Here is a 14,156-nt window from a genome sequence, read left to right on the forward strand (position 1 = left end):
GGCTGAAGTCTTCTATCAAACGGCATCTTCAATCTTCTTTCTTCCGGATCCATCTTCATCCCGCCGACGCAGAACATCCATCCTGGCCGAAGACTTCCCGACGAATGACGGTTCCTTTAAGGGACGTCATCCAAGATGTCGTCCCTCGAATTCTGATTGGCTGATAGGATTCTATCAGCCAATCGGAATTAAGGTAGGAAAATTCTGACTCAAGTTCAATCCGATTTGCTGATCCAATCAGATGGATCCGGAAGAAAGAAGATTGAAGATGCCGTTTGATAGAAGACTTCAGCCGGATCATGGACCTCTTTAGCTCCCGCTTGGATCAAGACTTCAGCTGGATCATGGACATCTTCAGCCCCCGCTTGAGCCAAGACTTCAGCCGGATCATGGACATCTTCAGACCCTGCTTGGGCCAAGACTTCAGCCGGATCATGGACATCTTCAGCCCCCGCTTGGGCTTGGATGAAGACTTCGGAGCCTGGACGGATCAGTGATACCCGGCATGGTGAAGATAAGGTAGGGAGATCTTCAGGGGCTTAGTGTTAGGTTTATTTAAGGGGGTTTGGGTTAGATTAGGGGTATATGGGTGGTGGGTTGTAATGTTGGGGGGGTGGTATTGTATGTTTTTTTTTTACAGGCAAAAGAGCTGTTTTCTTTGGGGCATGCCCCGCAAAAGGCCCTTTTAAGGGCTGGTAAGGTAAAAGAGCTTTTCTATTTTAATTTTAGAATAGGGTAGGGCATTTTTTTTTATTAGGGGGCTTAGAGTAGGTGTAATTAGCTTAAAATTGTTGTAATATTTTCCTAATGTTTGTAAATTATTTTTTTATTTTTTGTAACTTAGTTCTTTTTTTATTTTTTGTACTTTAGTTACTTTATTTAATTGTAGATATTTTTATGTAATTTATTTATTGATAGTGTAGTGTTAGGTTTAATTGTAACTTAGGTTAGGATTTATTTTACAGGTAATTTTGTAATTATTTTAACTAGGTAGCTATTAAATAGTTATTAACTATTTAATAGCTATTGTACCTGGTTAAAATAAATACAAAGTTGCCTGTAAAATAAATATTAATCCTAAAATAGCTACAATATAATTATTAGTTATATTGTATCTATATTAGGGTTTATTTTACAGGTAAGTATTTAGCTTTAAATAGGATTAATTTATTTAATAAGAGTTAATTTATTTCGTTAGATAAAAATTATATTTAACTTAGGTGGGGTGTTAGTGTTAGGGTTAGACTTAGCTTTAGGGGTTAATACATTTATTAGAGTAGCGGCGAGGTCCGGTCGGCAGATTAGGGGTTAATACTTGAAGTTAGGTGTCGGTGATGTTAGGGAGGGCAGATTAGGGGTTAATACTATTTATTATAGGGTTATTGAGGCGGGAGTGAGGCGGATTAGGGGTTAATAACTTTATTACAGTAGCAGTGAGGTCCGGTCGGCAGATTAGGGGTTAATAATTGTAGGTAGGTAGCAGCGACATTGGGGGGGGGCAGATTAGGGGTTAATAAATATAATATAGGGGTCGGCGGTGTTAGGGGCAGCAGATTAGGGGTACATAGGGATAATGTAGGTTGCGGCGGTGTACGGAGCGGCAGATTAGGGGTTAATAATAATATGCAGGGGTCAGCGATTGCGGGGGCGGCAGATTAGGGGTTAATAAGTGTAAGGTTAGGGGTGTTTAGACTCGGGGTACATGTTAGGGTGTTAGGTGCAGACATAGGAAGTGTTTCCCCATAGGAAACAATGGGGCTGCGTTAGGAGCTGAACGCTGCTTTTTTGCAGGTGTTAGGTTTTTTTTCAGCTCAAACTGCCCCATTGTTTCCTATGGGGGAATCGTGCACGAGCACGTTTTTGAAGCTGGCAGCGTCCGTAAGCACCGCTGGTATTGAGAGTTGCAGTGTCGGTAAATTATGCTCTACGCTCCCTTTTTGGAGCCTAACGCAGCCATTCTGTGAACTCTAAATACCAGCGGTATTTAAAAGGTGCGGAGGAAAAAAAGCAAGCGTAGCTAACGCACCCCTTTGGCCGCAGAACTCTAAATCTAGCCGATTATTTTTAAACAATACATATTGTCCCTTAAAATGAAGACTAGTACCGTTTTTGTGTTCATGTGTGACCTAACCATGCCTAAAATATACATAAAATCGTTAGAATAGCAATGTGCTAGCTATACCAATAATGAAACTCAGTACCTGTTTTTAACAAGCCAGTATTTTGATTTCTTTTGTATTCCATAGCCCACAGCCAGCACAGCATGATTAATAGCTTCAGCATCGCAGTTCTTGTCATAGTACACACCTGCAAAGCAAATAAATCAGATAAAAAACAAGCTCTTTATAAAAAGACCAAGGAAACGCAGACTGGTTACAGTTCATTAGGGAATGAAAAGCTGTCTGAGAATTGTGAACATTTTTAACCACCTAAGTGATATTTTTTCCATGTCCAAGTTATGCCTGTACAGTATATAAAACACATAAAATACTTGTATGAAATCATTATGTGTTTGTGTATAAAACACTAGACTTACAAATGGTTGCTGAATTTCTGCATAAACTGTGCAGCCAGGTCCAGAAAGTCAAAGTAAAAATATGATTCAGACACAGGGGCCGAATTATCAAGTTCCGAATGTTCGCAAATCTGCAGGGGGCGGCATTGCACAAGCAGTTCACAAGAACTGCTGGTGCAATGGTAAATGCCGACAGCATATGCTGTCGGCATTTATCTATGTGCGGCGGACATGATACGCTACATCGTATCATGTCCGCTCGCACTATCATAAATCGTCCCCACAGCTTGTAATTTTAAGACACTTAGGGCCTAATTCTCTAAAGCTCTCAGGTCTGGTGAGATTCTATAAGAAGCCCCTCAGAGATAGTTTTAAAGAACATTGTTACCTTGGAACCTGTGTATCTCATTAAGTTCATCAATATGTTTGTATGTGATAAGGAGACACTCACTTTACAATATAGGGCTCAGTAAAATAAACTGGTGATTTTTCTTCATGCCGGCAAGTTTATGAGACTCGGGCCTTTATCTCCAGCAATAAAAATGATTTTACTGTTCATTCAATTGTTAGTTTTTTTTTAAATTATTATTATTATTATTATTATTATTATAATGGGTTCTTATCGTCTTTCAGTATTATCTGCTATGTTATATCTCTCTGTAGAAATCCTTCAAAAAGAACTCAAATGAAAAGCCGGTAATAGCCCTGTTACTAATAGTTATGAAGCAAGAGTAGTTAACGGAACAAGAAATCCAAAATGTTTCTTTTTAAAGAGACCATTCGTCTAAAAAAATTGTTCCATTTTACTTCTCTTATCAAATTTACTTTGTTCTCCTGGTATCATTTTGGAAAAGAATACTTAGGTATCCTAAGGAGCAGCAATGTACTACTGGGACCTAGCTCTTGTCACTGACTCACCAGATGAGTTCAGCTGGATAGCAGACAGTATTGCATCGCTGTTCTGGTGCTGATTTTGCAGGCGTTAAAGGGACAGTCTACTCAAAAAATGTTATTGTTTAAAAAGATAGATAAAGCTTTTACTACCCATTCCTCAGCTTTGCATAACCAACACAGTTATATTAATATACTTCAGAAAATGTTAAACCTCTAAATTTCTGGCTGTTTCAAAGGCTCTATTGACAGCCTCTTTATCACATGCTTTTGTATTTGCTTTTCACAACAGGAGATTGCTTGTTCATGTGGGCCATATAGATAACACTGTGTTCACACACGAGGAGTTATTAAAGAGTTAGCACAACACAGTACTAAATGCAACTCAATAAATAATAAATAAAAAGTTATGTAATCAGGGGTCTGTCAGAAGATGCTTAGATACAAGGTAATCACAGAGGTAAAACGTATATTAATATAACTGTGTTGGTTATACAAAACTGGGGAATAGGTAATAAAGGGATTATCTATCTTTTAAAACAATAAAAATTCTATTGTAGACTGTCCCTTTAAGCACACATGGACCAATTCCAGTCTTTGAGATCGCATTTATCCAAAGTTTTTTGGCTATTGATTCATGTTTATCAAGTTCTGAGAGATCACAATACAAACAATATAACCATTTCCGTAACAGAAAAGGTTTGGATTACATCTGAGCAGGTAATGAAAAAGTCACCCATGCGATGCACCGACAGCAATAGCTTACAACAATCCTCCTGACCACGGGTTTTGCCCCTTGTTTTGGCAATTAAATGAACACATCAAATTCAATACATAAAGGGTGGTGATAAAGTACAAAACTGGACTTTTCTACATGTTTGACAGTATTTCAAGATAATTAGGAATAATTGTATTATTTTGTGCATGTGCAATACACTCTGAAATGGCCACATATGTAACTTTAGATGTATATATGAATATATGATGTACGTTCATTAAACTTATATTCAGTACTATTGTATAGTCCCTCAGTAGTGGTCGGGACAGATATTTACGTATAAACAGTGTATGTATTTAATAGACAGACATGTGATATCACATACAGCTAAAGAAATCAGCTAGAGGGTGTTAGTTAATGTGTGCCATATAGATAACATTGTGCTCACGCCTGTGCAGTTACTTGTGAGAGGCACTGATTGGCCTTAAAGTCTGTCAAAAGAACTGAAATAAGGGGGGAGGTAAAAAGTATATTAATATAACTGTGTTGGTTATGCAAAACTTGGGAATGGGTAATAAAGGGATTATCTATCGTTGTAAACAATACAAGTTCTGGAGTAGACTGTGCCTTTAAACCTTTTTTTTCTTGCAACAGTTTTTTTCATCATTATTAGCAAGCTGTTCTAAAGCACAAAACAATGCTTCCTGAAAGTCCCTTTGGGAACAGAATTTCTATAAAATGAATACAAAATTACTATAAGAAAATCTACTTTCTACATTTAGCTTAACCCCAACATTTTTCTTTCATGATTCAGATAGAGGATATATATTTTTTAAACAATTCTCCAATTTACTTCTATTATAAAAAATGCTCATTCTCTTACGGCTAGAGAATGAGTTCTGCGGCCAAAGGGGTGCGTTAGCTACGCATGCTTTTTTTCCCCCGCACCTTTTAAATACCGCTAGTATTTAGAGTTCACAGAATGGCTGCGTTTTCAGTGCGTTAGGCTCCAAAAAGGGAGCGTAGAGCATAATTTAACGCCACTGCAACTCTCGATACCAGCGGTGCTTACGGACGAGGCCAGCTTCAAAAACGTGCTCGTGCACGATTCCCCCATAGAAAACAATGGGGCAGTTTGAGCTGATAAAAAACCTAACACCTGCAAAAAAGCAGCGTTCAGCTCCTAACGCAGCCCCATTGTTTCCTATGGGGAAACACTTCCTAAGTCTGCACCTAACACTCTAACATGTACCCCGAGTCTAAACACCCCTAACTTTACACTTATTAACCCCTAATCTGCCACCCCCGCTATCGCTGACACCTGCATATATTTTTTAACCCCTAATCTGCCGCTCCGTATCCCGCCGCAACATACATTATAGTTATGTACCCCTAATCTGCTGCCCCTAACACCGCCGACCCCTATATTATATTTATTAATCCCTAATCTGCCCCACAACGTCGCCGCCAGCTACCTACAATAATTAACCCCTAATCTGCCGATCGGAGCTCACCGCTAGTATAATAAATGTATTAACCCCTAAAGCTAAGTCTAACCCTAACACTAACACCCCCCTAAGTTAAATATAATTTTTATCTAACGAAATAAATTAACTCTTATTAAATAAATTATTCCTATTTAAAGCTAAATACTTACCTGTAAAATAAACCATAATATAGCTACAATATAAATTATAATTATATTGTAGCTATTTTAGGATTAATATTTATTTTACAGGCAACTTTGTATTTATTTTAACCAGATACAATAGCTATTAAATAGTTAATAACTATTTAATAGATACCTAGTTAAAATAATTACAAAATTACCTGTAAAACAAATCCTAACCTAAGTTACAATTAAACCTAACACTACACTATCAATAAATAAATTAAATAAACTACCTACAATTATCTACAATTAAACCTAACACTACACTATCAATAAATTAATTAAATACAATACCTACAAATAAATACAATTAAATAAACTAACTAAAGTGCAAAAAATAAAAAAAGCTAAGTTACAAAAAATAAAAAAATATTTACAAACATTAGAAAAATATTACAACAATTTTAAACTAATTACACCTACTCTAAGCCCCCTAATAAAATAACAAAGACCCCCAAAATAAAAAAATGCCCTACCCTATTCTAAATTAAAAAAGTTCAAAGCTCTTTTACCTTACCAGCCCTGAAAAGGGCCATTTGCGGGGCATGCCCCAAAGAATTCAGCTCTTTTGCCTGTAAAAAAAAACCATACAATACCCCCCCAACATTACAACCCACCACCCACATACCCCTAATCTAACCCAAATCCCCCTTAAATAAACCTAACACTAAGCCCCTGAAGATCTTCCTACCTTATCTTCACCATGCCAGGTTCACCGATCCGTCCTCGGAAGTCTTGATCCAAGCCTCGGAAGTGTTGATCCAAGCCCAAGCGGGGGCTGAAGAGTGACTTCCATCCTCCGGCTGAAGTCTTGATCCAAGCGGGCAGAAGAGGACATCCGGACCGGCAAACATCTTCTTCCAAGCCGCATCTTCTATGTTCTTCAATCCAATGACGACCGGCTGACCTTCAAGACCTCCAGCGCGGATCCATCCATCTTCACCGATGACTTCCCGATGAATGACGGTTCCTTTAAGGGACGTCATTCCAAGATGGCGTCCCTCGAATTCCGATTGGCTGATAGGATTCTATCAGCCAATCGGAATTAAGGTAGGAAAATTCTGATTGGCTGATGGAATCAGCCAATCAGAATCAAGTTCAATCCGATTGGCTGATCCAATCAGCCAATCAGATTGAGCTCGCATTCTATTGGCTGTTCTGATCAGCATATAGAATGCGAGCTCAATCTGATTGGCTGATTGGATCAGCCAATCGGATTGAACTTGATTCTGATTGGCTGATTCCATCAGCCAATCAGAATTTTCCTACCTTAATTCCGATTGGCTGATAGAATCCTATCAGCCAATCGGAATTCGAGGGACGCCATCTTGGATGACGTCCCTTAAAGGAACCGTCATTCGTCGGGAAGTCATCGGTGAAGATGGATGGATCCGCGCTGGAGGTCTTGAAGATCAGCCGGTCGTCATCGGATTGAAGAACATAGAAGATGCGGCTTGGAAGAAGATGTTTGCCGGTCCGTATGTCCTCTTCTGCCCGCTTGGATCAAGACTTCAGCCGGAGGATGGACGTCACACTTCAGCCCCCGCTTGGGCTTGGATCAACACTTCCGAGGCTTGGATCAAGACTTCCGAGGACGGATCGGTGAACCTGGCATGGTGAAGATAAGGTAGGAAGATCTTCAGGGGCTTAGTGTTAGGTTTATTTAAGGGGGGTTTGGGTTAGATTAGGGGTATGTGGGTGGTGGGTTGTAATGTTGGGGGGGGGGGGTATTGTATGGTTTTTTTTACAGGCAAAAGAGCTGAATACTTTGGGGCATGCCCCGCAAATGGCCCTTTTCAGGGCTGGTAAGGTAAAAGAGCTTTGAACTTTTTTAATTTAGAATAGGGTAGGGCATTTTTTTATTTTGGGGGTCTTTGTTATTTTATTAGGGGGCTTAGAGTAGGTGTAATTAGTTTAAAATTGTTGTAATATTTTTCTAATGTTTGTAAATATTTTTTTATTTTTTGTAACTTAGTTCTTTTTTATTTTTTGTACTTTAGTTAGTTTATTTAATTGTAGTTATTTGTAGGTATTTTGTTTAATTAATTTATTGATAGTGTAGTGTTAGGTTTAATTGTAGGTAATTGTAGGTAGTTTATTTAATTTATTTATTGATAGTGTAGTGTTAGGTTTAATTGTAGGTAATTGTAGGTAGTTTATTTAATTTATTTATTGATAGTGTAGTGTTAGGTTTAATTGTAACTTAGGTTAGGATTTATTTTACAGGTAATTTTGTAATTATTTTAACTAGGTAACTATTAAATAGTTATTAACTATTTAATAGCTATTGTACCTGGTTAAAATAATTACAAAGTTGCCTGTAAAATAAATATTAATCCTAAAATAGCTACAATATAATTATAATTTATATTGTAGCTATATTAGGGTTTATTTTACAGGTAAGTATTTAGCTTTAAATAGGAATAATTTATATAATAAGAGTTAATTTATTTCGTTAGATTTAAATTATATTTAACTTAGGGGGGTGTTAGTGTTAGGGTTAGACTTAGCTTTAGGGGTTAAAAAATTTATTAGAATAGCAGTGAGCTCCGGTCGGCAGATTAGGGGTTAATGTTTGAAGTTAGGTGTCGGCGATGTTAGGGAGGGCCGATTAGGGCTTATACTATTTATTATAGGGTTATTGAAGCGGGAGTGAGGCGGATTAGGGGTTAATAACTTTATTATAGTAGCGGTGCGGTCCGCTCGGAAGATTAGGGGTTAATAAGTGTAGGTAGGTGGCGGCGACGTTGGGGGGGGCAGATTAGGGGTTAATAAATATAATATAGGGGTCGGCGGTATTAGGGGCAGCAGATTAGGGGTACATAGGGATAATTTAGCTGGCGGCGGTGTACGGAGCGGCAGATTAGGGGTTAAAAAATTTAATAGAGTGGCGGCGATGTGGGGGGAACTCGGTTTAGGGGTACATAAGTAGTTTATGGGTGTTAGTGTATTTTAGAGCACAGTAGTTAAGAGCTTTATAAACCGGCGTTAGCCCAGAAAGCTCTTAACTCCTGGGTTTTTTCTGCGGCTGGAGTTTTGTCGTTGGATTTCTAACGCTCACTTCAGCCAAGACTCTAAATACCGGCGTTAGAAAGATCCCATTGAAAAGATAGGATACGCAAATGGCGTAGGGGGATCTGCGGTATGGAAAAGTCGCGGCTGTAAAGTGAGCGTTAGACCCTTTCCTGACTGACTCCAAATACCAGAGGGCGGTAAAAACCAGCGTTAGGAGCCTCTAACGCTGGTTTTGACGGCTACCGCCCAACTCTAAATCTAGCTGTTAGTATCCTTTGTTAAAAAAGCAGCAAAGCACAAATGGGAACTAGCTAAACACTTTGGGTGAGCCAATGACAAGAGGCATATATGTGCAGCCACTAATCAGCAGCTAGCTCCCAATAGTACATTGCTGCTCCTGAGCCTACCTAGGACAGTTGTTGAAAATTGCATGTTCTATCTAAATCTCAAAAAGATTAATTTTGACTTTACTGCCCCCTTTAAAGGGACATAAAACCCACAATTTTTCTTTTATGATTCAGATAGAAAATACAATTTTAAACAACGTCCCAATTCACTTCTTTTATCAAATTTTCTTCATTTTCTTGTTATTCTTTGTTGAACAGCAGGAAGGTAAGTTCAGGAGAGTGCACGTCTGCAGCACAATATGGAAGCAGTTTTGCTACAATTAGATACATTAACAAGAGCACTAGAAGGCAGCACTATTTCCTGTCATGCAGTGCTCCAGACGTGCACACTTCCTATCTAGATATCAAACAAAAAATAGAATGAGAACAAAGCAAATTTGATAATAGAAATAAATTGGAAACTTCTTTCAAATTGTATTCTCTGCCTGTATCATATAAGAAAACGTTTGGGTTTCATTTCCCTTTTTTTGTCTTGGTTTATGCATTTTGTTGGGCTCCTCTACAACAGTACAATTAGTTGCTGATATCTTATTAAATTACATGCATCTTTGCAACATACCTTAACTTTGACAATGCTAAATGAGAAAACTACTAGCTAGTAGTAGATTACTCAACCCACAGCGCTAACAGCCTAAATAGGGGGCGCGATTCGATATAGATCGTAGTTTGCGGCGCAAGCGAGGGAACCCCTGCCGCCTGCAGTTTCAGCTTGCAACTCGAGCTATCCTATATACGGTGCCGTCAGAGGCTAAAGTGCCGTAAGTCGGATAAACCAGCGATGTCCATAAATCTGCGTAAGCACAAATTTCTGGAGTCGCCAGTGACTTACGGCACTTTAGAAACTGCCGGCGCCTAAAAAACCTGACTAAGTTATAAAATCACCCGCACTGTCTAACACGCCTCCCAAACATAGCCCGACACGTCTAACCCTCTATCCGCTATCCCCCCTCACTATCCTAACAATAAAAAATGTATTAACCCCTAAACCACCGCTCCCAGACCCCGCCGCCACCTAATAAAGTTATTAACCCCTAAACCGCCGCTCCCGGACCCCGCCGCCAGCTATATTAAATCTATAATCCCCTAATGTGAGCCCCTACCCCGCCGCCATCTACCTTACCTACCCCCTAAAGTGAGCCCCTACCCCGCCGCCATCTATTTTAAAATTATTAACCCCTAATTTAATCCCCCTACCCCGCCGACACCTATATTAAATTATTTAACCCCTAATCTAATCCCCCTACCCCGCCGCCACCTATATTAAATTATTTAACCCCTAATCTAATCCCCCTACACCGCCGCTAGCTATATTGACTATATTAACCCTAATTATATTAGGGTTAATATAGTTATTATATATATTAACTATATTAACCCTAATTATATTAGGGTTAATATAGTTAATATCGTTATTATATTATATATATATATATTAAGTATAATAACCCTATCTAACTCTAACATCCCTAACTAAACTCTTATTAAAATAAATCTAATATTAATAATATTATTTAAAATATTCCTATTTAAATCTAAATACTTACCTATAAAATAAACCCTAAAATAGCTACAATATAATTAATAATTACATTGTAGCTATTTTAGGGTTTATATTTATTTTACAGGTAACTTGGTATTTATTTTAACTAGGTACAATAGCTATTAAATAGTTAATAACTTTTTAATAGCTACCTAGTTAAAATAGTTACCCAATCCTAACCTAAGTTACAAATACACCTACACTATCAATAAATTAAATAAACTACAAATATCTAAACTAAAATACAATTAAATAATCTAAACTAAATTACACAAAAAAACAAACACTAAATTACAAAAAATAAAAAAAAGATTACAAGATTTTTAAGCTAATTACACCTATTCTAAGCCCCCTAATAAAATAATAAAGCCCCCCAAAATAAAAAAAATTCCCTGCCCTATTCTAAATTAAAAAAGTTAGCTCTTATACCTTACCAGCCCTTAAAAGGGCCTTTTGCGGGGCATGCCCCAAAGAAAACTGCTCTTTTGCCTAAAAAAACTCCCACAATACCACCCCCCAACATTACAACCTACCACCCACATACTCCTAATCTAACCCAAACCCCCCTTAAATAAACCTAACACTACCCCCCTGAAGATCTCCCTACCTTGTATTCACCCCGCCGGGCAGAGCTCTTCATCCGATCCGGGCGATGTCTTCAAGCAAGCTGCAGTGAAGTCTTCTTCCATCCGATGATGTCTTCAAGCAAGCGGCAGAGAGTCTTCTTCCTTCCGGTGATGTCTTCAAGCAAAGCGGCATCTTCAATCTTCTTTCTTCGCTCCTCTGCCGCGGAGCATCCATCCGGCACGACGACTTCCCAACGAATGAGGTTCCGTTAAATGACGTCATCCAAGATGGCGTCCGTCAAATTCCGATTGGCTGATAGGATTCTATCAGCCAATCGGAATTAAGGTAGAAAAATCAGCCAATCAGATTGAGCTCGCATTCTATTGGCTGATCGGATTGAACTTGAATCTGATTGGCTGATTCAATCAGCCAATCAGATTTTTCTTTCTACCTTTGCTTGAAGACATCACCGGATGGAAGAAGACTCTCTGCCGCTTGCTTGAAGACATCGCCGGATGGAAGAAGACTTCACTGCAGCTTGCTTGAAGACATCGCCCAGATTGGATGAAGAGTTCTGTGCCCGGCGGGGTGAATACAAGGTAGGGAGATCTTCAGGGGGGTAGTGTTAGGTTTATTTAAGGGGGGTTTGGGTTAGATTAGGGGTATGTGGGTGGTGGGTTGTAATGTTGGGGGGTGGTATTGTGTTTTTTTTTCAGGCAAAAGAGCAGTTTTCTTTGGGGCATGCCCCGCAAAGGCCCTTTTAAGGGCTGGTAAGGTAAAAGAGCTAACTTTTTTAATTTAGAATAGGGCAGGGAATTTTTTTTATTTTGGGGGGCTTTATTATTTTATTAGGGGGCTTAGAATAGGTGTAATTAGCTTAAAAATCTTGTAATCTTTTTTTTTATTTTTTGTAATTTAGTGTTTGTTTTTGTAATTTAGTTTAGTTTATTTAATTGTATTTTAGTTAGATATTTGTAGTTTATTTAATTTATTGATAGTGTAGGTGTATTTGTAACTTAGGTTAGGATTTATTTTACAGGTAAATTGGTAATTATTTTAACTAGGTAGCTATTAAATAGTTAATAACTATTTAATAGCTATTGTACCTAGTTAAAATAAATACCTGTAAAATAAATATAAACCCTAAAATAGCTACAATGTAATTATTAATTATATTGTAGCTATCTTAGGGTTTATTTTATAGGTAAGTATTTAGATTTAAATAGGAATATTTTAAATAATAATATTAATATTAGATTTATTTTAATAAGAGTTTAGTTAGGGATGTTAGAGTTAGATAGGGTTATTATACTTAATATATATATAATATAATAACGATATTAACTATATTAACCCTAATATAATTAGGGTTAATATAGTTAATATATATAATATAATAACTATATTAACTATATTAACCCTAATATAATTAGGGTTAATATAGTTAATATAGCTGGCGGCGGTGTAGGGGGATTAGATTAGGGGTTAATGTGTTTAATATAGGTGGCGGCGGTGTAGGGGGGATTAGGGGTTAATACATTTATTATAGGTGGCGGCGGTGTAGGGGGATTTAGATTAGATGCAAAAGAGCTATTTACTTTGTGACAATGCCCCGCAAAAAGCCCTTTTAAGGGCTAGTAAAAGAGCTGAATTCTTTGGGGCATGCCCCGCAAAAAGCCCTTTTAAGGGCTGGCAATAGAGCAGTTTACTTTGGGGTAATGCCACGCAAAAAGCTCTTTTCAGGGCTATTTGTAGGGTTATACTTAGGTTTAGCGGTAGGGATAGTTTAGTAATTTAGGGGTTAAATAATTTAATATAGCTGGCGGCGGTGTAGGGGGATTAAATTAGGGGTTAATTAATTTAATATAGCTGGCGGCGGTGTAGGGGGATTAAATTAGGGGTTAATAATTTTAAAATAGATGGCGGCGGTGTAAGAGGCTCACTTTAGGGGGTAGTTTAATGTAGTTGGCGGCGGGGTAGGAGCTCACATTAGGGGATTATACTTTTATTGTAGGTGGCTGCGGGGTCCGGGAGCGGCGGTTTAGGGGTTAATAACTTTATTAGGGATTGCGGCGGGGGATCGCGGTTGACAGGTAGATAGACATTGCGCATGCATTAGGTGTTAGGTTTTATTTAGCAGGTCGCGGGTGACAGCTAGATAGACATTGCGCATGCGTTAGGTGTTAGGTTTATTTTGTAGCTAGTTTAGGGAGTTACGGGGCTCCAATAGACAGCGTAAGGCTTACTACGGCTGCTTTTTGTGGCAAGGTGAAAATGGAGTATGATTTCTCCATTTTCGCCACGTAAGTCCTTACGCTGTATATTGGATACCAAACTGCGCTGGTTTGGTATACCTGCCTATGGCCCAAAAAACTACGGGCGACGGCAGAAATATACGGGCATAACTTCTAGGTTACACCGTATATAGGATACCAAACCAGCTCAAAATTCAGCGTCGCCGGCATTTGCGGGCGACGCTGCATATCGGATCGGGCCCCAGGATTCCAAAAAGTAAAATAATATCAAATAATGACAATATGTTGCAAATCAAATACGGCTAACTCGGGGGGCGGAGCCAGCAGCCGAGCAGGGTAGATGTGTTTCAGAATGCTCCTCCAGAAATTTACCTAAAATAGTGGCAAACCGGGTTCAATCTTTTACAAATCGGCCCCAAAACTGTCTCAGAACCTGCAGGACTATCTTATCACTTTATTTTTATGCCGGTATCTTCCTTTGGCTGAAAGGGCCAGTTAGGCAGCGCCTCGGTCTTTGCGGCCTACTGAACTTATAGCAACAAGTATGGAGGAAGATTTTTCAGCCATCCATGAGGC

The 14,156-nt window shown here is 38.5% G+C and overlaps 1 protein-coding gene across 1 annotated transcript in view; it reads right to left on the reverse strand.

Annotated features, from left to right (window-relative positions):
• The window catches only part of LOC128652556 (cathepsin K), a 104,138-nt gene that overhangs the window by 3,506 nt on the left and 86,476 nt on the right, over positions 1-14,156 (reverse strand). Inside the window, exon 7 of the mRNA XM_053705486.1 lies at positions 2,202-2,307. Coding sequence (XP_053561461.1) covers positions 2,202-2,307 — 106 coding nt within the window. The remainder of the gene's footprint in view (positions 1-2,201; positions 2,308-14,156) is intronic.

The sequence above is a fragment of the Bombina bombina genome, chromosome 1, assembly GCF_027579735.1.
Source record: "Bombina bombina isolate aBomBom1 chromosome 1, aBomBom1.pri, whole genome shotgun sequence".
Lineage (NCBI taxonomy): Eukaryota > Metazoa > Chordata > Amphibia > Anura > Bombinatoridae > Bombina > Bombina bombina.